Source organism: Oryx dammah, unplaced genomic scaffold, assembly GCF_014754425.2.
Source record: "Oryx dammah isolate SB20612 unplaced genomic scaffold, SCBI_Odam_1.1 HiC_scaffold_26, whole genome shotgun sequence".
Taxonomy (NCBI): Eukaryota; Metazoa; Chordata; class Mammalia; order Artiodactyla; family Bovidae; genus Oryx; species Oryx dammah.
The window spans coordinates 82928648-82956140 of NW_024070210.1; the positions used below are offsets into that span (position 1 = coordinate 82928648).

A 27493-nucleotide genomic window follows, 5' to 3' on the forward strand; every position below is an offset into this window, starting at 1 on the left:
ACTTTCCTCATAAACCCCTAATACTTTTGAGATACAGGTACACATGCCTGCCTAGAAAAAGAGCCTCAGAGTAGCCAACAACAGAAAAAGACACCACTCAGAGAAGCAGACTTACTGGTTAATCACTGCATTTTACATGCATACACCTAGGACCTCTTAAGGCAGGAACACTTTCTTCCTGTCCCTGTTCGTACTCATTTTCATATTCTCTGCTCATAGTGACCCCCAGGACTTTCTGTGGTGTGTCAAGGGTGCAACCTTAGAAGAATGAGGCCTCTTCCTACATAAGTAAAGAGAAGGGCTCCTACTCAGCTAAAGAGAAACGTACAATAAATATGACAATTCTGACTGGATTAAGGAGGCAAACACGTTTTCTTTTAAACTAATTTATTAATAAGTTTATTCTTCACTCATAAAAAAGAACATATTTTTGGCTTTGAAATCATGACATAAAATAAAGAGGTAAGTAACTAAAAATTATCAGCTGAAAGTAGACAGAAGCAACTCATGCTGAACCATGAGCAAACACTACGTGCTTTGGGCTATAGCAGGGGCACCAGTCAAATCAAGAACCCAAGATGTAGGGCCCATTCAAGGGCCCTAAAGACTGCTCAGTTCCCAAAGGCTGTTTGGTCAACATATATAGGAAATGAATTTTCCCTTTTTGCTCTTTCCTTCCTAACCTTTAACTATAAGAACAGTAGGCAATAAATGCTTTGATGCTAGTCTTTCTAGCTTGAAGGAAAAGTTTTGTTGTTGTTTTAACATTTTTTTAACCCACATATTTTCAACCATCAAAAACATAAAACTAAAAATCTCAATTGTAACTAAGCCATTTCTATTTTTGGTCAGTTATCTGCTGTAGGCAAAGCTTCATATAGGAATTTTTATTGCGGATTTCTATAACTGCATCCCTCACAAGTTCAATGAACATCTGTGGCCAAAGTTTCTGCAAAGCTTCATTTTTCATGTTGATTTCTGTGGCTTCCTTCACAAGATCCTCGATATACATCTTGCAGAATTTCTTTTTTTCCTTTATTTCCTATTAGAAAAAGAATATTTTGCATTAAGTCATAATTAAGCCCCAAGCCAAAGCAACAATTAGCTGAACCAGAGAAGCTTGATAATCTGTTCTGACCCCAGCCCTCAGAGCAGGAATACTTTCCTAGACACTGACACAGAGCTCTGCTTGAGTAAAGACAGCAACTGAGGGCTTCCTTCTTGCCAGTCCACTCCCAGCTCTGTGGGACAGCTCTGTTAAAAATGTATTTCTTGGCAACTATGAGAAGAAAACTTCCAGTTGAGCTAATATGAAACTCATTTGCTAATTGTGGGGAGAAATAAAGATTTTAAGTTGTATTTTTAAAGTGCTTATTTCTTGGAATCACTGGATCCTAACTACAATTTCTCTGTTGATAGACTTTCTCCTTTCTCAGTGCAGGTGGTTTACCTCACACAAGTCAGCTGAGTGTACAGATTCATGGTTTCTAATGGTAAATGATACTAACAATATTAATAAACACGGGGTCACTTAATGTGCATGCATGCTAAGTTGCTTCAGTCATGACTGACTCTTGCAACCCTATGGAATGCAGCCCACCAGGCTCCTCTGTCCATGGGATTCTCCAGGCAAAAAAACTGGAGTGGATTGCCATGCCCTCCTCCAGGGGATCTTCCCAACCTAGGGATCAAACCCATGTCTCTTATATCTCCTGCACTGGCAGGAGGGTTCTTTACCACTAGCACCACCTGGGCAGCCTTGAGGTCAGTTAATGTCTATATACACACATGAAATATCCACACTCTGATTTAATTCCATATTTTAGGAAAGGATGAAGTGATACATTACACTGACTTATGTGGCTGAGAATATTTGGACAAAGTTGGGGGAAAGTGAACAAGGAGAAAGAGGACATATGTACAAGCCTGGGACCCAGAACTTGGCCTTCAGATGAGACAATACACCCACTCAACTTCTGTGTCTGGCAGTCTACAAATGAAAGGTAAAAGTGAAAGTTGCTCAGGCATGTCCAACTCTTTGCAACCACATGGACTATAGAGTCTATGGAATTCTATAGGCCAGAATACTGGAGTAGGTAGCCTTTCCTTTCTCCAGGGGATCCTAATCCAGGGATCAAACCCACCCAGGTCTCCAGCATTGCAGGTGGATTCTTTACCAGCTCAGCCACAAGGGAAGACCAAATGAAAGACCTGGGTTCAAAACACAACGGAGGAAGTTTGAGACCTGAGGTAATTGGGGCATTGGGCCTGGATTTCATCCTAGAAGCTGAAACAAAGCCATTTTGATTAATGCAAGAATTTGACACTTATTTTGGCTATTGATACTTTGAGTATTCAGGCACAATGATGGAAAATGCCATAATATATATGGAAAAAATCAATGGAATAGATCAGATAATCAGAATTATAGGGGAAGCAATTCACATAAATGGATAAGGAAATAAATAATAAATGTCAATGAGAAAATAGGTTTAACTAATTGAAAAATGATCTACTAAAACCTCCAACTCAAATCAAAATAGCAAAATAATTTTTAAAAAGTTAAATTTAAAACATCAACAAATACTGCCCTTAAAATCTACTATGACTGTTTATAGTAACAAGGAAAATGCTTACACTATAATGCTAAGTGGAAAAAGAAAAGTACAAAATGAAGTTTTGATAGAGGTTGGGTTACATGAGTATATGTATTTGTCAAAACTTAATTGTATACCTAAGATTTATATTTCATTGTATATAAATTATGCCTCAAAATAAGAAACTATATGAATTACTGAACTCTAATGATCTGCTCGCTGAATTATTTAGGGAGAAGCATGGCAATGTGTGCAATTACTTTGAAATAAATTTTAAAAATAAGATAGATTATTGATGGATAGAGGATGGGGAAAAGCATAGATAAGTGATAAAGCAAGTACATGGTACAGTACAATACTAACAGTAGAATTTAAATTTGGGGAATGAATGTTTACTGTAAAATTATTTCAACTTTGTCATATGTTTGAAATTTTCATTAAAAAGTTACAAAAATATATTCAATATTAATGAAAGAAAATATACTGAAGTGTCATTAAGATTGCCTTAGGGTAGTGATCTGAGTATTTCTACTCCTTTTTTCTACTTCTCTTCCTTTTCCAAAGTTTTACAATTTATAAAACAAGAAATAAATATGTTTTTGATTCTTGATTAATTAACAGAAGTTAACAACGAGTCCCAATTGTCACTAACTTCCTCTAACAGAGGCACATTTTGGAAATTTCCTTATGACATATAAGATTTCTCTAAATAATCACTTACCATTCAGGGGTCAACATGCTGATCTGATTTGATTTAGTTCATGTGCTAAAAGCAACAGGTCATGTATTGACCTATCATAAAAATATGCACAGATTTTGATGGGCAATAAATAACAGATGGTTCCAGCTGGTGACTTCTCTGGTGAACCGAACTTCACTAACTCTGAAATACCGTCTGGGACTCAGTCATGTGCACTAAGTTAGCTTATCAATGAGAGCGGTACTTAGCTGTTCCCTTTTAATACTCAGTAAATTTGGGAAACAAGGAGAATACCAGGAAGAAAGGTAAGTGTGAATCACCGCTGCTGCTGCTGCTAAATCACTTCAGTCGTGTCCAACTCTGTGCGACCCCATAGACGGCAGCCCACCATGCTTCCCCGTCCCTGGGACTCTCCAGGCAAGAACACTGGAGTGGGTTGCTATTTTCTTCTCCAATGCATGAAAGTGAAAAGTGAAAGTGAAGTCGCTCAGTCATGTCCGACCCTCAGCAACCCCACGGACTGCAGCCTTCCAGGCTCCTCCATCCATGGGATTTTCCAGGCAAGAGTACTGGAGTGGGGTGCCATTGCCTTCTCCAGTGAATCACTAGAGATCAATAACTAAAACAAGCAATATTTTGCAATGAGCAATGTATTTACATAAGTAGAAGACATCTCTTACAGACATCTAAGTTTCTTAAAACATGATTTTGAATTTTTAAAAAATTTCTAGCAGTAGGACTGGAAATTTTTTATAGTAATAAAGGATAAGAAAAATATAAAGATATTTAGATGACTTTTGTTAAATAATTTATATATAATATGAATTAAACTTTTCTAATTGGCATAGTGAAATTTTTGGTGCTTTACAATTTTGTGCTAGCTTCTTCCATGACTTCTTTATAAACATGTTGATACAGAATTGTATCTAATATATACTAACTGTTAATTAGTAAATGTGTTTGAAAGCATCCTTGCTTCATCATTTCTTTTCTCCACTAAGCCAATTTACTCTGCATCTCCATGCAGTATGCTCTAAAACTCATCAGGCGCCTGCCAGCACAACTCATTCTGCATGTACAGAATGATCCTGTTAAGAGCGCATTAGAGATACTTCTCTTGCCCTGACCTGTCAAGAAGTTGCTCCTCTTTGAATAATGCTTTTTCCATTCTCAAATGCTTTCACACATCACACACTTATTTTTTTTCTATCCCTGTAGGGGGTCATAAAACAAGTGTTTCACAAGTTCAATCCTGATAAAATGAACTCTACAATATTGTTTATGTTAGTTGATTGAACTAACATAATGTCATGACAGCTGAGGAAAACTGGCAACTTTATTGTCATGAAGATAGAAAAAAGCAGGTCATGGTAGACTTGTTACAGAGTTACTTTAACAATAATGGTACTTGTATAGGAATTTAATCCATATCTCCATTTTATAAACAGGACTCTAAGGTTAACAAAGGTTGACAGACTTGCTCAGGATTAGCCGTCATCTACTTATACCTACCTGAAGCAAACGCTAATTTAGCTCTTGAAGAACCTGCAGTCTAGTTGGAGAGATGTCCTACACACATTAAAAGCTTAACTAAAAGAAATGAAACAGTACATAAGTGCTGGATGAAAGGTTTAGACAGCAAATACCACCAGTGTTCAAGAGAGCCCTTTGTGCTGGGGTGGTCAAGATGACTTCAGGAAGCATTCATATACACTGAAAGGAGCCAAGGCCAGGGATCAGAATGTCTGAGTTCTAGAGGCAGTTCAGTCAGGAATTCACTATGTGAGCCTCAGTTGCTCACTAAGTTTCCAGTTTTCCTCAGCTGTCTAATAACAGGATTGGATTCTTTAAAGTCCCTTTCAGCTTTCCATCCATCTTAAATCTTTTTCAGAATGAGTCAGGACATTGGATGAACACCTACCAAGCAACAGAATTATACATGTCATACGTATAGTGAAAGGGGCGGCTTATCCTGATTTGTGAGAAACTTACTTCAAGTAATTCCTTCAACAACTCAAGATATACAGAGGAGAGAGAATCAGCACTTTGTGTTGCAGTGATTAAAACATTTTTCAGGAAGTGGGGAACGGTACATTGTGAGTCAAGAGAAAGTGATTAAGGGACCAGGCAAGGTCTTGCAGGTAGTAAATAAGTGGTGGAATCATGGGCTCAGATCCAAATCTCCTAATGGCATATTATTCTTTCCAAATGTTATGTGGCTTCAGATTTTATTTTTCCCTTTGATACTTCTCAAAACAGGAGTCAGCATTTGCTATCTTTACTTCTTGATTGCTTATTTACCTCTCAAACCACTTTAATCAAGACTCTGCTTATATTACTCCATGGAAACTCTTCCTGTTTTTTTCAAAAAATGACCTCTATTGCCAAATTTATCAAAATTTCTCCCTACAGTTTGTGCCCTTGGAGGGTAGGGTGTTAGAAAAGCATAGTCTACCCAATCACGGTCATATTTTCAACTGTTTTTTAAGTGAGAATATTAACGTTTGCTTTTCATATTTGGGTTTTTATTTGATCCGGAGTTAATTTTTTAATATGGTTTTTAACAAAGTACACCATAGTAGGGATATGTATTTCTGATTTGATATTTCATTTCCTCAGTAGCATTTATTAGCTAGTCTGTCTGTACTAGTCAGCAATACCTGATATCTGTACAAAGTTTTCCCATAAACATGGGATAGTTCTGGCTATTTTGTCCATGGATCTATGAATCTATTCCTATATGGCCTCAATTACTACAGCTAAAAATAGTACTTTATATCTGATAAGGCAAGTTCTCCTCACTTATACTGTTGTGTTATTTTAAGTCCTTTGCTCTATCAAACACCTTTAGGATCAACTGGTGAAGTTCTACAAATAACTTTTCCGAATTTTTATTAGAATTGCCTTATACTGATGGATTTAGGAAGAACTGACATCTTTATTATGTAGAAAGTTTCTGACCATAAACATACACTATCTATTCAGTTCTTCTTCAGTGTCTTTCAATAAAACTTTATAATTTTCTCTGTGGAGGGCTTATACATATTTTAAAGAAAGCTGAGCACCGAAGAATTGATGCTTTTGAACTGTGGAGTTGGAGAAGACTCTTGAGAGTCCCTTGGACTGCAAGGAGATCCAACCAGTCCATTTTAAAGGAGATCAATCCTGGGTGTTCACTGGAAGGACTAACATTGAAGCTGAAACTTCAATACTTTGGCCACCTGATGTGAAGAGCTGATTCATTTGAAAAGATCCTGATGCTGGGAAAGACTGAGGGCAGGAGGAGAAGGGGACGACAGAGGATGAGATGGTTCGATGGCATCACGGACTCAATGAACATGGGTTTGGGTGAACTCTGGGAGTTGGTGATGGACAGGGAGGCCTGGCGTGCTGCGGTTCATGGGGTCGCAAAGAGTCGGACACGACTGAGCGACTGAACTGAACTGACAGTGTTTATTGTCATGGTAAATGGTATATTATTTTAAACTTATTTTTGAATAAGTAACACAACCTATACTGGATTGTTGGTCCCTTTTCTCACTGATTTCTAAAAGTTCTTGATAATATAGGGAGATTAGTTTGGACACAACTGAATGACTGAACTGAACTGAGTTGCAAATTATTTTTTTCAGTTTGTTTTTTGACATTGCTTATTTTATCTCTCTGAAGGTCTTTCTGATCTCAGTGCTGTACATAAATCTTTCATGGTTTTCTGTAGATATTTTACCCTTTCATTATAAACTTCAACATCTCTGACTCATTTGGAATTAATGCAGATGTGAAATTAAAAGACGCTTACTCCTTGGAAGAAAAGTTATGACCAACACAGATAGCATATTCAAAAGCAGAGACGTTACTTTGCCAACTAAGGTCCATCTAGTCAAGGCTATGGTTTTTCCAGTAGTCATATATGGATGTGAGAGTTGGACTGTGAAGAAGGCTGAGCCCCGAAGAATTGATGCTTTTGAACTGTGGTGTTGGAGAAGACTCTTGAGAGTCCCTTGGACTGCAAGGAGATCCAATCAGTCCATTCTAAAGGAGATCAACCCTGGGATTTCTTTGGAAGGAATGATGCTAAAGCTGAAACTCCAATACTTTGGCCACCTCATGTGAAGAGTTGACTCATTGGAAAAGACTCTGATGCTGGGAGGGATTGGGGGCAGGAGGAGAAGGGGACGACAGAGGATGAGATGGCTGGATGGCATCATGGACTCGATGGACGTGAGTCTGAGTGAACTCCGGGAGTTGGTGATGGACAGGGAGGCCTGGCATGCTGTGATTCATGGGGTTGCAAAGAGTCGGACACGACTGAGCGACTGAGCGACTGAACTGAACTGAACTGAAGTATAAAGTCTGAATCCAGCTTTTTTCCCTCTTAATTCCGTAGTTATTTTCAAATCACCACTGGGATAATCCTTCTTGATTTGTTTGAGATTATTCTTTATCATATCATAAATTCTTTTTTATCTAGATGTACATTTGAATTTTCCATTCTATCCCATGAGACTGTCTCTCCATAAACACTCTGTGTTAACTGATAAGACCATAATATGTCTTAATTTATCTAGCAGTGCTAGTTTTCTCCTCATCATTTTTCTTTTTCAGAGTTTTTATGGTTATTTATGTTTATTTTTCCACAGGTACTGTAGGATCAATTCAATGAAAAATTTTTGGTTTCTTATTGGGATTATATTAAATTTTAAATTACTTTAAGGAACACTGACTTTTAAAAATTGGAGTTTGGTTTCTTTACATTGCTGTGTTGAAGAGAATCAGCCACACATATACATGTATCTCCTCTTTGTTTTGATTTCCTTTCCGCTTAGGTCAGCACAGAGCACTGAGCAGTTTCCCTGAGCTACACTCTCCCGACTTACTGATTTACATTATCTCTGCATATGTCTATCTCCTCCATTAGAATGTGAGATTCATGAGGATAATACAGCGACTTCTTACAGTCCAAGTATTACATGTGACAGGTGCTCAATACATTACTTTGAATGTAAGAAAGTATAACTATAAAGATGACTTCAAGTAATTCATTTCAAATATTTAAAGAATTTTCATAAGGAAGATATTTGCTCTGTTTTCTACATAAGGCAACATTAGCATCACTAATCGAAAGTTATTAGGAGGCAGCTTAACATGGGTAAGAATTTCTCCACTGTTGGAGTTGTTCAGTGATATACAACTACCTCATGAAGCAGTAACCTTTCATGCACTAGAATTTAAAGCAGAATCTTTTCAAAACATCCTTCAGGATGCTACAAAAATATTGTTGCATTGAGTTAAGTGCTTTTCAAAGTATAATCCTTAGAGGCCTATGGGTTCCAAAGAGATTGTTCAGCTCTGGGAATGAGGTGAAGTGAAGTGAAGTCGCTTAGTCGTGTCTGACTCTTTGTGACCCCATGGACTGCAGCCTACCAGGCTCCTTTGTCCATGGGATTTTCCAGGCAATAGTACTGAAGTGGAATGCCATTTCCTTCTCCAGGGGATCTTCCCAACCCAGGATCGAAGCCAGGTCTCCCGCATTGTAGACAGACGCTTTACTGTCTGAGCCACCAGGGAAGTCCGGGAATGAGGTAAGGAGAAAGGAAAAAAATAGAAGATCCAATCAGAGCTCTGAACCCCATCAGCAGCTCTGCTGTTTTGCTTTCTTTTGACATAATGAGTTTTCAGCTACAATATAGTTTGAATAAAGAATCTCACAACCATTATAAAACATTTGAAAAATATTTGGCCAATACACACTAACACACACCCCTAAACCCCTCAAAAACTCTTGCAGAATTTTAACATCTTATTTTTATATAGATGACTCGTTTCTTTACCTTTCTCTGAGTTCCATCAAGGCACACACTGCATGGTTCTCTTCTTTATAGTTCTGCAGTCCCCTAACACAGCAGTCCCTCAAAAAAACTTCTGAATACATACAGGAGTAAAGAACTGGTTCTAGCCTTTCTGTCTAAAAGACTATAGTGGAAACAAAATAGGTTAAAACTATGTGACTAAGAACACAGAAGCTAATGCTGTAGGAGAATAAAATAGTGAATTAAAACATCAAGGACCTAGGCAAAGAGAACAGAAATGGAGGTTCTGAGGTGTCTTTCTGCCAGTCTGGTAGAGGCTAGGTAAGTACTCAAAGCAAGTCTATTCCAGTTTTCTTAATTCAGAGAGATCTGAATCCTGGTCCTACTTCGGTCTAAATTTTTGGTACCAATTTCTTTCTTTTGAACATTTCTTTTCTGCTTAAATATATTGAACTAAGGGCTCTACTTCTCCCTAATTCCTTGGTGCCTACTGCCCCCAGCTCTGGATATGAGGCTGACTAACATTCCAGAATTAAAAAAGGTTATCTTAAATGAGTAGGAGAGAAACGTATAACTCCCAAGTCGCAAGCCATTTGGAATTTATCCAGGCAATAAGTTCCACAGATGATGGCAGCTTTACCTCTAGCTTTTCAGTGTAAAAGTCTCTGGTGGTATAATTCAGTGTAGCACGATTTGTGTTTTCTCCCACAAGTCTCTTGCGATCATTATTTTCTTCACTGACAATACCAGGTTTTTTCCCTTTGGTTTCTAGAAGATATCGGAATTGCTTCTTCCTGTAGAAAGACGGTAAAGAGACTTAGAGAGTTCCTTATCCAACTGGTGAGAATGTCTTTCCCGTCGATTTTCGAGGGTAGCATGTGCCTTTTTGAATATCTGCTTTAGCAGTTTGGGTTTTCAAAGTCAATTCACTACTCCAGTCTCTCTACTGATTAAGTTCTATAACTCAAATTGTTTCACTGCCAATCATCAACAAAGACATGTCTCAAGCATTTCTAAAATGAAAAAAAAAACTGTCTTTAAAAAATCAATACAAAACTTAAATAACACAGAATACACACACAAAAAGCAATTAAACACATAGTAGACCAAACTTCCACAGTCTTTATATCCCATAAAACATGTTAGTTACAGACCTTATAAATCACAAAAACAGTTCATCATTTCATTATGTAGCTCAGTAGCATTAGCCATAGCTACAAATGGAATGGAATACTGGTTTAAGTTTAGGAAAAGCAGAACAAAAATACTTTTGGCTGTTATCATATCAAGGGTGAGATCTCAGCAGGAGGTAAATAATGAAACAGGAAGCTTCATTTGATCATGAAGAACATAGACAGTGTTCAGAGTATCACTTGCAGACCCACAAGCCTAGAATTACGGAGGACAGCAACTCATCATGAAGGTTGCTTTCTGGTTTCTACCACGTAGGGTGTCTATGAACTGTGAACTGAAGACTAGGAGCAAAAAGGGAATATATCTTTTAGAAAATGTCTTCATTTTTCCAATTTAATATGGGTATAACACAGAGATTTAAAAAATTATAAGGAGTATATATTTTGAAAAGTATAAAGAAATAGCATAAAATCATCCATAAATATATAGCATATAAATCTATATAAATCAGTAACATTGTTCACATTAGACATATTTCCTCATAGGCTTTCTCTGTGAATTTTTATAAACATCCAGGTTTGTACACTGTTTTTGCTTAATGCTATATAATAAGCATTTTCTATGTTATTAAAATTAACATTTTAATAAAATGAATAAAATTTAATTGTGATGTAGGTCAGTTTCTATGATCACTCTCATTTGCTGGATATTTTGGTAGCATAATTTTCTCACTCTTATAAAGAAGAAAGTAATATAGATATTTATCTATATTTATTTTATTGATTTTTAATTATGAAAGCAATATACAAATTATCCATCACTTTCAGTAGTGTTTTCAAATAATCAGTTTTTCATTATGTTTTCAATGTCATCATCTCCTTTATTTTTCTTCAGGATTATTTTGCTACTGTTTTCCTAACTTCTTTTTTTTTTTTTTTTTTCCTAACTTCTTTAGATAAATGTTTAGCTCCTTCATTTTCACTCTTTATTCTTTCCTAATATACTCATTTCAATAGATATATTGATTTTAAAATCTTATAATACTATTATCATTGCTTTATATAGTCGATGTTTATTTAGTTTCATCCCACAAATTTACTACTTTCTTTGCTCTTTAGTTTTCCTTGCACATCAGAATTTCTATCTGGGATCAGGTTCTTTCTGCCTTAATTAGAGGCTATCATTTCTTCTACTGCAGGAATACTGATAGGAAATCTCTTAAAATTCTTTTTTTAGAAACTAATACAATAATTTTAACCAAAAGAATAATAACAAAAAACCAGAACAAACCGAAAAAGATAATTCCAAGTACTACATATAAACGTACAGAAAAAGTAAGCTTTTGCACTATGAAATCCTACTGTTCTCAGTTTAACTCATAGAGACAATCATTTCTAAAAATTCAAATATTTAAAATTATACAAGGAAATCTCTGAAGTACATGTTCTATTTCTCAGAAATTGCAGCATACTATACAATTGTTCTATATCTTGTATTTTTAGTTTCTAAGACATCTTAACGATTATTTCATATCACAACTTCTAATAATTTTCATAGCTACAAGTAATTGGTCCTTTATTAATGGACATGTAGCTGGTTTTACAAAAGGCAGAGGAACCAGAGATCAAATTGCCAATGTCTGCTGGATCATCGAAAAGGCAAGAGAGTTTCAGAAAAACATCTATTTCTGCCTTATTGATTATGCCAAAGCCTTTGACTGTGTGGATCACAATAAACTGTGGAAAACTCTGAAAGAGATGGGAATACCAGACCACTTAACCTGCCTCTTGAGAAATCTGTATGCAGGTCAGGAAGCCACAGTCAGAACTGGACATGGAACAACAGACTGGTTCCAAATAGGAAAACGAGTATGTCAAGGCTATATATTGTCACCCTGCTTATTTAACTTATATGCAGAGTACATCATGAGAAACGCTGGACTGGAAGAAGCACAAGCTGGAATCAAGATTGCCAGGAGAAATACCAATAACCTCAGATATGCAGATGACACCACCCTTGTGGCAGAAAGTGAAGAAGAACTAAAGAGCCTCTTGATGAAAGTGAAAGAGGAGAGTGAAAAAATTGGCTGAAAGCTCAACATTCAGAAAATTAAGATCATGGCATCCGGTTCCATAACTTAATGGGAAATAGATGGGGAAACAGTGGTAACAGTAGCTGACTTTATTCTTCTGGGCTCCAAAATCACTGCAGATGGTGATTGCAGCCATGAAATTAAAAGACGCTTACTCCTTGGAAGGAAAGTTATGACCAACCTAGACTGCATATTAAAAAGCAGAGACATTACTTTGTCAACAAAGGTCCATCTAGTCAAGGCTATGGTTTTTCCAGTAGTCATGTATGGATGTGAGAGTTGGACTGTAAAGAAAGCTGAGTGCCGAAGAATTGATGCTTTTGAACTGTGGTGTTGGAGAAGACTCTTGAGAGTCCTTTGGACTGCAAGGAGATCCAACTAGTCTATCCTAAAGGAGATCAGTCCTGGGTGTTCATTGAAGGACTGATGTTGAATCTGAAACTCCAATACTTTGGTCACCTGACTCATTTGAAAAGACCCTGATGCTGGGAAAGATTGAGGGCAGGAGGAGAAGGGGATGACAGAGGATGAGATGGTTGGATGGCATCACTGACTCAATGGACATGGGTTTGGGTGGACTCTGGGAGTTGGTGATGGACAGGGAGGCCTGACATGCTGTGGTTCATGGGATCACAGAGTCGGATACAACTGAATGACTGAACTGAACTGAACTGAGTGAGTTTTCATGTTTGTTATTTAATATTATAAACACTGTAATGAAAATCCCTGGATACCTATGTTTGTGCTGTCTATAACTTTGAGATCAAACAACTTTTTAAAAGTTTTAAGGCAGTTGTATCTTGTTTTCTGAGAATTTCTCTTGTTTCTTTGCTTTTCCAGTTGCAATTGTACAGGTTTTTGTCTCATTCTTTTTTAATTTTATGATATTATCATTACAGAAAGTTATGTGCATGAATATGCTTTTTGAGATATATGAAGATTTTCTTTGAGTTTAAATATATGTTCAATTTTTGAAAGTTTTAAATAGGTATTGAAATAGGCTTTTTTCCCCCTCTGAATTGGGAATAAGTTTCTGGAAATAAAATTCTAAATACATTTATTTGGTATAGTGTGTTAAGTGAGTTATTCAAATCCTCAGTATTCTTTTCTAATTGTGTTTATTTGATCAAGTGATCGAATAGGTTAATATTTACCACAATAATGTGAATTTGTTAATATATACTTACATTTGTTAACATATTTAGAAGCTGTGATCTCGGTTACATTAAGTTTCATAATTATCTTTTTTGGTGGCTTTTAAGTTTTTGATATCATCAAAATGATGGGCTGGATGAGTTACAAGCTGGAATCAAGATAGGTGGGAGAAACAGCAACAATCTCAGTTATTTGGATGATATCACTCTAATGCTCTAATGGCAGAAAGAGAAGAGGAACTAAAGAACCTCTTGATGAGGGTAAAGGAGGAGAGTGAAACAGCCAGCTTAAAACTAAATATTAAAAATACTAAGATCATGGTATCTGACCCCATTACTTCATGGCAAATAGAAAGAGAAAAGTGGAAGTAGTGACAGATTTCCTCTTACTGGCCTCTAAAATCACTGTGGATGGTAACTCCAGCCATGAAATTAGAAGACCATTGCTTCTTGGCAGGAAAGCTATGACAAACTTAGTGTGTTGAAAAGCAGACATCACTCTGCCAACAAAGGTCCATGTAGTCCAGGCTATGGTCTTCCCAGTGGTTACATATGGTTGAGAGAGCTGGACCATAAAGAAGGCAGAGCGCCAAAGAATTGATGCCTTTGAACTGTGGTGCCGGAGAAGACTTCTGAGAGTTGCTTGGACAGCCAGGAGATCAAACCAGTCAATCTTAAAGGAAATCAACCCTGAATATTCATTGGAAGGACTGATGCTGAAGCTGAAGCTCCAGCATTTTAGTCACTGATGTGAACAGCTGAATCACTGGAAAAGTCCCTGATGCTGGGAAAGATTGAGGGCAGAAAGAGAAAAGGGTGTCAGAGGATGAGATGGCTGGATGGCATCACCAATGCAATGGACATGAACTTGGCAAACTCTGGGAGATGGTAAGGGACAGGGAAGTCTGGCATGCTATGGTCCATGGTGTTGCTGAGTTGGACATGACTGGACAACTGAACAACAACATCATCAATTCTATCACCACTAGTAGTAATATTCCCTTATTTATTTATTGTTATTTGCCTGTTATATATTTTCCACCCCTTTATTTTCAACCTTTATATATTAGTTTAGGAGTATCTCTCAAAAACAAAATGAAATTCAGTTTTTAACCCAAGCTGAGAGCTATTATCAATGAATAGAATTTCATTCATGAATATTTATTGTGATAACTGACATGTTCATTTTTTTCTTCCCTTCCTGCTTTTTTTGTTGATCAGTGGTATTTTCTTTTAATGATTTAGAAATTGTACATCTTATCTTCTTTTCTAATGGTAGCCCTTGAGATTTGAAAACACATAGATAAACATATACTTTTCTATTTCTCCCAAACAGGGAAAGAAACTTGACAAACGTCAACATCCTTTCTCTGAGGATATTCTGGGATTATTATTTTCACGTTATTAAAGTCTTTTGCATTATGTGCTATGCTTAGTCGCTCAGTCGTGTCCAACTCTTTGCTACCCCATGTAGTGTTGCCCGTCAGGCTCCTCTGTCCATGGGGATTCTCCAGCAAGAATACTGGAGTGAGTTACCATGCCCTCCTCCAAGGGACCTTCCCAACCCAAGGATCAAACCCAGGTCTACCTGCAGTGAGGGCAGATTTTCTACCAACTGAGCCACCAGGGAAGCCCGCTTACTAATGAGTCTTTGCACAACATCATTTCTTTAATTCAATGCTTCCTATTTCTTACATTTACTGTTCATTTTGTAGCAGCACCTCGCTCAGTACTTTTTTTCAGAATGTTCTGTGGGCTTTTTATGAGTTCAGCTCTGCCAATCAGATACACATGGGTAAGCTCTGAAATCAGAACTGAACTAAGTGGGAGAGTAAGCACGCCAGACACCCCTTTCATTGGCACGAATCATAGTAGAGCCAAGTTTTGAAGAGGGGAATGGGGAACTTCCTGACCCCTGTGTGAAAAGTGGACGCCATGGTTCGGACAAGCATCCTGACCCCCCAGCTCCTAGACTGCAGCCAAGGTGGCAGTGCCCTTGGTGGACTGGTTCTGTGGTATCATTGTGGGATCCCCTCCCGGCCCAGGCTAGAGACTGCTTCCCTGTCCCTCTCAGTGATTTTGTGGATAACTGAGTTCCCGTATACCAACTGTTTCTCCTTCCTCTGGTCAGGGTGACTATCTATAGCTGAGTCATGACTGGCATGCCTCCTTTGGCTTTCCTCTGTCCATGCCGCACCTGTCAGTCAGTGTTTTCTGTCAGGTACACTTCTATGTGTTTTTCAATTATCTTCTCTATTCTGTCTTAGTTCAGACCCTTATAACCTCTCTCCTGGAATACAGCCTGGCCTCTTGAGTGGTCTCCATTCCTTCCATCTGGATGCTCTCAAATGGCAGCTATTCTGGAACATGAATCTAATCACATGATTGTTGGGCTTAATTACAAAGCACAGTATTCATTTTGTTTTTCATGGATTTCTGGGCTCTTCAAAATCAGATCACAATCAATCTTTCTACTTTCACTCTCTATCACAATTCACAATCATCCTATGCTCTAATTATACTGAATTATTTACAATTCCCTGTGCCTCAGCAGAACTCCTTCCCTCATACCCTGTATCTGAAAAAACCCTTATTCATTCCTGATGAGCTAGAAAAATGTTAAGTCCTTTGTGAAGCCTTCCCCAATGTTCTTCCAAAGTGTAATCTCTCCTATACTCTTACAGCCCTCTCTTACAACATCTGAAATGTCTTATTAGCTCATAAACTAATGATTTATTAGCTTATAAGCCACAAAAAAGCAAGAACTTCATCATATTCATCTTTATATCTCCAAAACTTTGGAGAAGGCCAGACAAAAACAAATTTAGGATGTTTGTGGAATGAATAAATAGCACAATTAAGAAGTGTGTGTTATGTATTACTTTGCCTAGTGCAACAATACTTCTATAAAAACTATAGAAATTAAAGTTTACCTGGCATCACCCAGTATTGAAATCAGACGGTACTGCGGTAATTCAGAAGATGCTACATGTGCTAGGATTCCAAACAGCCTCTCAGCCATTATCATATCATTCTGCGTCACCTGAAGAGACAAATAGGAAAGGGGTAAAAAATGACATTGCCTCATAACTTGATACAACTAACATAATCTCATAGAAATGTCCAGATTAAATATTTTCTTGTAGGGACTTCCCTGGTGGTCCAATGGTTGAGAATCCAATACAGAGGATGCCAGTTTGAGTCTTGGTTGGGGAACTAAGATCTTACAGGCTGTAGGGCAACAAAGCCTGCAAACTGCAACTACAAAGCCATGCACTGCAAGGAAGACTCCCGTATTGCAACTAAGACTTGATGGAGCAGCCAAAAATAAATAAATTAATTAAAAATTTTCTTTTCAGGGAAAATACATTCTCCTGGGCTATAAGAAGAGAGTGAGTTCTGGCTGATATTTCTCTTTTTTCCCTGAGCTTGATTAGAATGTAGATTTACAAATGTGGCTTACTGTGATGGAAGAGGGCTGGGAGGTGAGGTGTTACCTCTGACTTAGAAGCCATGGTTCCTGAGGATTATACTTGAGACACCTTAAATTCTTAATGATTTTTTTTTTTTTTCAAAAATCCCAAAGCTTCTTTGAGTAGAATGATTTAAGGGGGAAATTCTCAAGTGTCAGTGGAATAGATTAACTTTAATAATGTGTTAAAGGCAAGTCAAGGTGTTGTTGATACCTTGTTCCTGAAAGGATAATTTCATCCCTTTCTGAGGGAATGAACATTGGATTAGGAATGGCACTCCTGCTCCTTCTGAAGTTGCATCCACCTTTCTCCGCACAAGGAACAGTTTGTCACAGGTACATTCCTCATGTGGGCTCGTTCCTGTGTTAACCAAGAAACTACTAAAGGCTAAAAGCAAGCCTTGTATTAATATCTGGGCATGCCATGCTTTAAATATAAAATTAGGTTTCTTGCATTTTAAATACTATTTCTTTGCCAATATAATTCAGTGGTTCCCAATCAGGGGCCACTTTGGCCCCTGGGGAATGTTTGCCAGTGTCTGGAGATGTTTTTTGTTTATTGCAACTGGTGGACAGATACTACTAGCATCTAGTGAGTCGAAGCCAGGGATGCCGTTAAATGTCCTACAGTGTACGGGACAGTCCCTATAACAAAGAATTATCTGGTCCAAAATGTCAATAGAGCTGATGTTGAGAGACCCATTTTGGATTTTTAAAACCTTTCTTCTTAACACTTGCTATAATTACCTACACAGGGATTTTCTGAAAAATAGCCCATAATTCACAAGCGACTTATACATATGAATCACTGCAGACTGACTCTTTCCCTTCCGTCCCTAGACGTCAGTAGTTAATGAGGCTGCAGCTCCCCAGAATCATTCCTTCAGCTGACAACTAACTTGTTTGGTCTAACACAGTCACCTAGTGGCCAGTGTAGGCCACTACTCCATCTTTTCCTCTTGATGCTCACAATGCTCACTCTCTCTCATACAAAGAAAAGCAGAAATACAGTGTAACATTATCACATACTGTCAAGGACGAGATAAGCAGGTTTATTCTAGGTCTTATATTAAAAGGTCAAATATTCCTGGGCATTGACATTTTCAGAACTTTAAATCAGAATACATTACATTGGTTCTTTCTCATTCTTCTCTATATAATTATATTACACTATTACTTCCTATTTTAAAGTTTTGTAATAACTATTATGTCTCCATCAGTGATCCATATTTGGGTAAATACAGTATTTAGGGTTAATCAAGATAATGGTTTGGCCACTAATGAGGGAGAATTCCTCACCTATTGCTAAAATAACTATCCTACAACCCAGGCTAGCTTTGGAAACTTTTGGAACTATTAGATCTGACCAGTGACTTACAACCTCTCTGGGGAAGTACCAAGAGGGTACATAAAACTAAAACAAATCTCTTGTGAACTAGTTGGAGAAATTAATAGTCATCTGAAGGTTCCAGGTTTGCCCTACATCTTCAACAGATGGCTGATACTGGGGTCATGGACCTACCATTCAGTTCAGTTCAATTCAGTTGCTCAGTCATGTCTGACTCTGCGACCCCATGAGTTGTAGCACGCCAGGCTTCCCTGTCCATCACCAACTCCCAGAGTTCACTCAAACTCACGTCCATCTAGTCGGTGATGCCATCTAGCCATCTCATCCTCTGTCGTCCCCTTCTCCTCCTGCCCCCAATCCCTCCCAGCATCAGAGTCTTTTCCAATGAGTCAACTCTTCTCATGAGGTGCCCAGAGTAGCTGATGCAAATTTCACATGGCTCTTGTATGCTGACCCAGAGACCTCCAGTCTCCTGATGGTATGCTGGAGTTCTTAAGTTTTAGGCCAGAGTTACCTTCCCTGGTGGCTCAGAGGTTAAAGCATTTGCCTGACTCAGTTCAATCCCTGGGTCAGGAAGATCTCCTGGAGAAGGAAATGGCAACCCACTCCAGTATTCTTGCCTGGAAAATCCCATGGATGGAGGAGCCTGGTAGATTACAGTCCACAGGGTCGCAAAGAGTCGGACACATCTGAGCGACTTCACTTCACTTCATTACTTATAGTGTATCAGTTGCAGGGAACTACAGTTGCTCTTACCACCCTGCTAGCAAAGTTGATTATAGCTCATCTTACAATAAGGAGGTCTGAATTTTAAGAGATAATCACACTAATACTAGTAGCATATTAAAAGATTTTTTCCTTTTGGAGGATTATCTAAACTCAGTTCTGGAATTCCACAGAAGAAGAAGCATAGTTTCTCTCTCTTCTTCCAAAGTAATATTTAAAGAGAACATGATCTTTGGATAGCTGGGGGATTACCCTCATGACAAGCTTAGCAGAATCAATCTGAAAAATAACTCTTTGCTAATAATTTTCCAGCTATTCAGGCTCCAGACCTGAATTATACAATGTAGATATGTCCAAGCAGCTGTTACAAACTATTAACAAAGCAATCTAGACTTTTACTTATGGTTGTTTTATTTCCTTTTTCATTCATGTAGACTTTTTCTTCTTTTAACTTTCCTCCTTGCTTATTTCTCCCTCTTATCTCTTCTTTTTAAAATCACTCTTCTTTCCCTATGTACATTTTTTTGCATGTTATTCTTCCCTTCCTCTATCACAACCTTTATTAAATGACATTTAGTATCACTTCCCCAGACCCTTTTACATGTCAGTATGTAAAACACTCTGAAAAACACAAAAATCACATTACTTACCGAAGTGTTCTTTTTCTTTTCATTTTAAACTATTATCCTATCAATCCTTCTCTGAATACTTAAAAACAATATAAGTATATACTGTTCACCATGATCTGGTTACTAATTTATTCACAAAATTTGCCTAGTATATTAGAAGTTTTTAGACAAATATTTTTAGCTTTTCAATATTTTTAATGTGATGATTTTTTTTAAAAATTATTTCTCAAAAGATCAATCATGATTTTATACATAAATTCCTGGATATTTTTACGATTATTTCCCTTTAAGAGGAACATTTCAATTCTACAGTTGACTTAGTGTTTAGCTTACCTCTGTTCCATTTATTTTCTGCATATTAAAATGGCTCAGCCTAAACAGGACATAATATTTCCAGAGTGTAAAACCAACAACTGGATTTCCTTGAGGATCAATTGTCAACTGGTCAACTCGACGGAGCTGTGCTAGTGCATTAAATTGCTGCAGCATTACAAGATTTGTTTCCTTGAATTTAAGGTGCTACAATAATAAACAAAAAAAGGGGTGAATATTGACTCTAACCATCTTAAAATGTTACCATAAAGCTTCACTATCATTCCGCAAATAAATCTAAACTTTAGGGTTAACTAATATGTTCTCATTAAACCAACTAAATGTATTAAACTTAAATACCTTTAATCTACCTAATACAAAGTTATTGATAGAATATATTAAGCCACCCAATATTGAATTCGAAGTGATTTCCATTCTGCAAAGGACATCCACCTATCTATTAACTAACTACATTTCTAAAAAATTATATAAATATACAATAATTCAGACTCTTCCAGATATTACAATGATTTTATATGCTTTACATGGAGATTAAATCTACAAAGGAAAAACCAGAAGTAAAATTTTCAGAACTTTACAAATACAGGGCTCACAGTACTTCTGAGAAGAACTAGTTAATCATTATTACTTTTATCTTGCTAATTACTATGGAGACTACTTAAACTGGCTATCAGAAAACAAAATACCAACATTGAAATGCTAATAGAAATGTTCTGTCTGTGAATTTGGATGATCTTTTCTAAACACACTGTCTCCACTACTATCCTTTTTATTAGAGAGGAAAATATAACAAAAGAACAAAATACATTATAAAAGGGTTGGTGACGAGGAAACCAGAATTGAAAGGGACTCGTGTACCCCAATATTCATCACAGCAATGTTTACAATAACCAGGACATGGAAGCAACCTAGATGTCCATTGGCAGACAAATGGATAAGAAAACTGTGGTACATATACACAATGGATATTACTTAGCTATTAAAAAGAATGCATTTGAATCAGTTCTAATGAGGTGGATGAAACTGGAGCCTATTATACAGAATGAAGTAAGTCAGAAAGTAAAACACCAATACAGTATATTAACGCATATATATGGAATTTAGAAAGATGGTAACAATGACCTTATATGCGAGACAGCAAAAGAGACACAGATGTAAAGAACAGACTTTTGGACTCTGTGGGAGAAGGTGAGGGTGGGATGATTTGAGAGAATAACACTGAAACATGTATATTACCATATGTGAAATAGATCACCAGTCTAGGTTCAATGCATGAGACAGAGCGCTCAGGGCTGGTGCACTGGGATGACCCTGAGGGATGGGATGGGGAGGAAGTTGGGAGGGGGGTTCAGGATGGGGAACACATGTACACTCAGGGCTGATTCATGTCAATGTGTGGCAAAAACCACTACAATATTGTGGTTAGCCTTCAATTAAAATAAATAAAAATTTAAAAAAGTGTTGGTGAGGGAAATCACTAGCTAATTGAGAAAAACACAATGATAATAAAAACTCAAGAAAGAACTCAGAAATCACAGCTTTCACAAATTCATACTAATAATTAATATAATAAATAATACCATAACTGGAAAAGGCAAATTTCTCAAAGTAACTTTAATGAGCTATTAAAGTGATTTTAAATGTTGTTAGGGGACTACTATAAAAATTATATGTGAGTATACTTGTCCTGTTAATACCAGATATAGTAAATGAATTTATAATATAGTTAGGTGAGGTCCTGTTGAAAGTTTCCCAAAGTAGAAGTATGTCACTTGAATAAAATTACATTGGTCCTTCATACTCCATAAGGAAGCATTTTCTAGAGAGAAAATTTCTAATATTAACAGAAGACTGCAAGGCCATTTATGAATACTAATTTAAATATCAGATTCAGAAATTCAACACAAGAACTTAGTCTCCCTGCCACATAGAAACTGCATAAATAAAAGTTAAAATAGGTCTTTGGCCTGAATATACAAGTCATGACTGAGAAGAATTCAAATATACAACAAAAAGGAAATGCTTACCAGAGAATTAGGAAACTTAATCTTCAATTTGGGAAGCACTTGGACGATTTCATCAAATTCTATGAAAGTGAAGGACACTGTTGTCACCATTCCTGCTGTTTGCATGCTCCAGTTTCGATCCAGACACTCCAGTGCTCCTGAACCATACAGGGAAAGCGTGTCTCCATCCACTTCAACAAGGTGTGTGTCTGTGACAGATAGATCCTGTAATCCACTGGTGAGTCCTGAGTCCAGAGACCTGGGAAACCCATCATATAATCTTAATGAAAGTTTTATCATGCAAAGTAAATAATAGATTATAAAGATCTGCTGGAAAAAGTATTTGAAATTTTACATCCATTTCTTTTTATTTCAATAATTAAACCCAGAGTACCAAAGACTAATTTTCAATAGTACATCTGCAAGCTTGATGGACATGAGTCTGAGTGAACTCTGGGAGTTGGTGATGGACAGGGAGGCCTGGCGTGCTGCGATTCATGGGGTCACAAAGAGTCGGACACGACTGAGCGACTGAACTGAACTGAAGCTTTATATTCTTCTATAATCATATACTTTAATTTAAAAAGGGGCACATGTGAACAAAAAATTACTACTTTTAAACCCAAATTATTTATACTGATGGAAGATAATTGATATTCTACTTAGTTTTAAAATAATACATTTAAGATAACCAAGAAGAACCTACTATATAGCACATGGAATTCTGCTCAGTGTTTTGTGGCAGCCTGGATGGGACGGAGCGTGGGAGAGAATGGATACATGTAAATGTATGGCTGAGTCCCTTCACTGTTCACCTGAAACTATCACATTGTTAACTGGCTAAACCCCAATACAAAATAAAAAGGTTTTAAAAAAAGAAAAAAATAAAACAATCCATTTAATATAGCATAGATACTTTTGCATGTCAAAACAAGTAAGTTTGCCTACTCTGGAAAGTATTTCACTGTCTGACTGAAAAAAACTGCATTTTACAGAATAATATTTCTATAGTAAGAACAATATAATATAAAACTATGTTTATAAAATACTTGGAAATTCACATACTGTTAACAATAGTTTCTCTCTCAGAAGCTGGACTAAGGGGTAACTTTGACTCCACATTTTTAAATAGTTCAATGTGTTTGAAAATATGCAAGGGTATATATATTACAGTTATAGGCAGCAAAATCAATGACGACTTCCTCCCCGTATTGAAATAAGAAATGATAAAAAATCCAGTACATACACATACAAAATAACTTCACATACTCTACTGACTATGATAACTGTTAATATTTTCAAAGTTAGAGCCACACTTCTGTAAAAGGTTACCTAAATGAATGCTCTTGAAGAAGAAAAGAAATAGCTTCAGTTTAGTCGCTCAGTTGTGTCTGACTCTTTGCGACCCCATGGACTGTAGCATGCCAGGCCTTCCTGTTCATCACCAACTTCCAGAGCTTGCTCAAACTCATGTCCATTGAGTTGGTAATGTCATCCAACCATCTCATTCTCTGTTGTCCCCTTCTCCTGCTTCAATCTTTCCTAGCATCAGGGTCTGTTCCAATGAGTCAGTTCTTTGCATCAGGTCGCCAAAGTATTAGAGTTTCAGCTTCAGCATCGGTCCTTCCAATGAATATTCAGGACTGATTTCCTTTAGGATGGACTAGTTGGATCTCCTTGCAGTCCAAGGGACTCTCAAGAGTCTTCTCTAACACCACAGTTCAAAAGTATGAATTCTTAGGTGCACAGCTTTCTTTATAGTCCAGCTCTCACATCCATACACGACTACTGGAAAAACCATAGCTGCTTGATCCAACTCAAATTTTCTGCTTCATGAATACAGACATAACTATTTGTTACTCAATCTCAAAACTCAAACAATGCTTTGTTTTCATTATGGAATTCTGCCTTTAGATAGTATTTATTTGCCCTTACTAACATATTAATGTTTTGCCTTCCTTTGGACTCCAACAGAATTTTGTATACTCCTCTGATACACCACTTCTCATATTCAATCATAATTATGGGTTTACAATTTTGGCTACATTTTTTTCATCTTTGGAGGGTCTAGAATCTATTAATGGGCTTTTCACAATATAAATGACTGCATTATTAAAGATCTTCAGAAGTTTTATAATGCTGATGTTGTGAGACTGACAAACCATCACCTTGCTGGTTTATCATGCTTTACTAGATTTCCATGTACTCCATAGGCACCAGTTAACATGTAACATATTTGTTAACACAATAAGAAGTTGGGTAGTAACATCCATCAACTCTGTGAATGTGTGACCAAGAAAATATAAAAAGGATTGATTTCTGCCAGGCTAGTGCTCATGGCAATGATTATTATACAGTAATCATCAAATATTTAGTGAGTAATGGTGTGTGAATAATCTTAGATGAAAATCCTATAAACGTAATGGCTCATAACAAACAAAAATAAGGTGAGAATTAAGAGTTCCTTATATTGTGGTTTGTGTGATAACTCTGTGTTGAGCTACGTAGAGCAGGTGGAGCTAGTGATAAACAATCTGCCTGCCAATACTGGAGACACGGGTTCGATCCCTGGGTTTGGAAGATCCCCTGGAGTAGGAAATGGCACCCCATTCCTTCTTGTCTAGAAAATTCCATGGGCAGAGGAGCCTGGTGGGCTATAGTCCATAGGACTGCAAAGAGTTGGGCAAGACTGAGCGACTGAGTGCACACACAACCCATATAACATATAATCATTTCTAGAATAGGATAAAGAAGTTACATTTCAGTACCACTAAAATAAAGATGGCTTTATGAAAAGAACACAGCACTGGCCATACTGTACTGCAGTTGCTTGTCTCCCTCTCTGTCTCTCCTACTGAATAATGTGATCCTTGAGGGTTCAAACTGTCACCTTCACTATAGTAGATCAGCACCTAGCATAGCTCCTAGCACAGGTTGTACTCAATAAATATTTCTTCAAAGAATTAATGAATGAGACAATTATGAATTTTCTTAGGAGTATCTACTGAATCTTAAAAAGGGTGTTCCAACCATCAACTGTGGTTTGAACAAAGGGGCAGAGTCGGTGATACAGACACAGGCTAAGGGGTTAGTAAGATGGTTCTCACAGGTGAGGCAAACACAAATAATGAAAAAGTAAAGTCAAGGCAAAAAAAAAAGTTTGCTAGTTAATGTAGTGATGCCTGATGGCCACGATACTCAGCAAAAGAAGTTGAATCATAGCTATGAGAAGTTGTGTTGTTTTACATCGTCTGTTTGAACGTGTCTTATCTTTTTTCCATATGATATAATAGCCAGGACATGGAAGCAACCTAGATATCCATCAGCAGATGAATGGATAAGAAAGCTGTGGTACATATACACAATGGAGTATTACTCAGCCATTAAAAAGAATACATTTGAATCAGTTCTAATGAGGTGGATGAAACTGGAGCTGATTATACAGAGTGAAGTAAGCCAGAAAGAAAAACACCAATACAGTATACTAATGCATATGGAATTTAGAAAGATGGTAACAATAACCCTGTATGCGAGACAGCAAAAGAGACACAGATGTATAGAACAGTCTTTCAGACTCTGCGGGAGAGAGCGAGGGTGGGATGATTCGGGAGAATGGCATTGAAACATGTATAATATCATGTAAAAAACAAATTGCCAGTCTAGGTTTGATGCAGGATACAGGATGCTTAGGGCTGGTGCACTGGGATGACCCAGAGAGATGGTATGGGGAGGGAGGAGAGAAGGGGGTTCAGGATTGGGAACACATGTATACCCGTGGCAGATTCATGTTGATGTATGGCAAAACCAATACAATATTGTAAAGTAAAAAATAATAATAATAATAAAATAAAATATGAAAAAATAAACTTCAAAATAAAATGCCTTTATTAGAAAATGGTTATTTTCTTTAAAAGTTTTTTAGTAAACTGTTAAGAAAATAAGTGAAATAATAAATAAGCTTAGCCTCAGCAAAACAGTTGTACAGTTCCAAAACAAAGCAGAAGTAATTTCCAACTGCTGTAGACTTCATATGGACATTCAGTAAAAACAAATGGCAAGTTTGCTGGGCTGTTGCTAGGAAACAAAGCACCTATTAAATAGGTCTTACAGGACCAAACTTTTTTCAGTTATTTTCTTTTTTTTTCCCTCGATTAAAAAGAAGGAGCTTTATTTTTTAAAATTATTTCTTTTAATTGGAGGCTAATTACTTTACAATATTGTAGTGTTTTTTGCCATACATTGACATGAATCAGCCATGGGCATACATGTGTTCCCCATCCTGAAGCCCCCTCCCAACTTCCTCTCCATCCCATCCCTCAGGGTCATCCCAGGGCACCAGCCCTGAGCATCCTGTCTCATGCATCGAACCTGGACTGGCGATCTGTTTCACATATGATAATATACATGTTTCAATGCTATTCTCTCAAATCATCCCACTCTTGCCTTCTCCCACAGAGTCCAAAAGACTGTACTTTACATCTATTTCTCTTTTGATGTCTCACATATAGGGTCATCGTTACCATCTTTCTAAATTCCATATATATGTGTTGTTGCTGCTGCTGCTGCTGCTGCTAAGTCGCTTCAGTTGTGTCCAACTCTGTGCGACCCCATAGACGGCAGCCCATGAGGCTCCCCCGTCCCTGAGATTCTCCAGGCAAGGACACTGGAGTGGGTTGCCATTTCCTTCTCCAATGCATGAAAGTGAAAAGTGAAAAGTGTCCGACTCTTAGCGACCCCATGGACTGCGGCCCACCAGGCTCCTCCGTCCATGGGATTTTCCAGGCAAAAGTGCTGGAGTGGGGTGCCATTGCCTTCTCCAATATATGTGTTAGTATACTTATTGGTATTTTTCTTTCTGACTTATTTCACTCTGTGTAATAGGCTCCAGTTTCATCCACCTCATTAGAACTGATTCAAATGTATTCTTTTTAATAGCTAAGTAATATTCCATTGTGTATATGTACAACTTTCTTATCCATTTGTCTGCTGATGAACATCTAGGTTGCTTTCATATCCTACCTATTGTAAACAGTGCTACGATGAACATTGGGGTACACGTGTCTCTTTCAATTCTGGTTTCCTCAGTGTGTATGCCCAGCAGTGGGATTGCTGGGTCATATGGCAGATCTGTTTTCAGTTTTTTTAAGGAATCTCCACACTGTTCTCCATAGTGGCTGTAAAAGTCATTTGTATTCCCATCAACAGTGTAAAAGGGTTCCCTTTTCTCCACACCCTCTCCAGCATTTATTGTTTGTAGATTTTTTGATAGCACCCATTCTGACTGGCATGAGATGGTACCTCATTGTGGTTCTGATTTGTAGTTCTCTGATAATGAGTGATGCTGAGCATCTTTTCATGTGTTTGTTAGCTATCTGGATGTCTTCTTTGGAGAAATGTCTGTTTAGTTCTTTGGCCCATTTTTTGATTGGGTTGTTTATTTTTCTGGAATTGAGCTGCAGGAGCTGCTTGTATATTTTTGAGATTAATTCTTT

At 37.3% G+C, this 27493-nt stretch overlaps 1 protein-coding gene across 5 annotated transcripts in view; it reads right to left on the bottom strand.

The window, feature by feature from the left end:
- Positions 1–370: 370 nt before the first annotated feature.
- LRRC49 (leucine rich repeat containing 49) overlaps positions 371–27493 on the bottom strand; it is a 157043-nt gene continuing 129920 nt past the window's right edge. For all 5 annotated transcript variants that reach the window (XM_040227428.1, XM_040227430.1, XM_040227432.1 and 2 more), the window contains 5 exons: positions 22023–22260; positions 19996–20181; positions 16421–16530; positions 9748–9901; positions 371–1042 (listed from right to left, as the gene is read on the bottom strand). In XM_040227428.1, coding sequence (XP_040083362.1) covers positions 839–1042; positions 9748–9901; positions 16421–16530; positions 19996–20181; positions 22023–22260 — 892 coding nt within the window. In that variant the 3' untranslated portion in view covers positions 371–838. The remainder of the gene's footprint in view (positions 1043–9747; positions 9902–16420; positions 16531–19995; positions 20182–22022; positions 22261–27493) is intronic.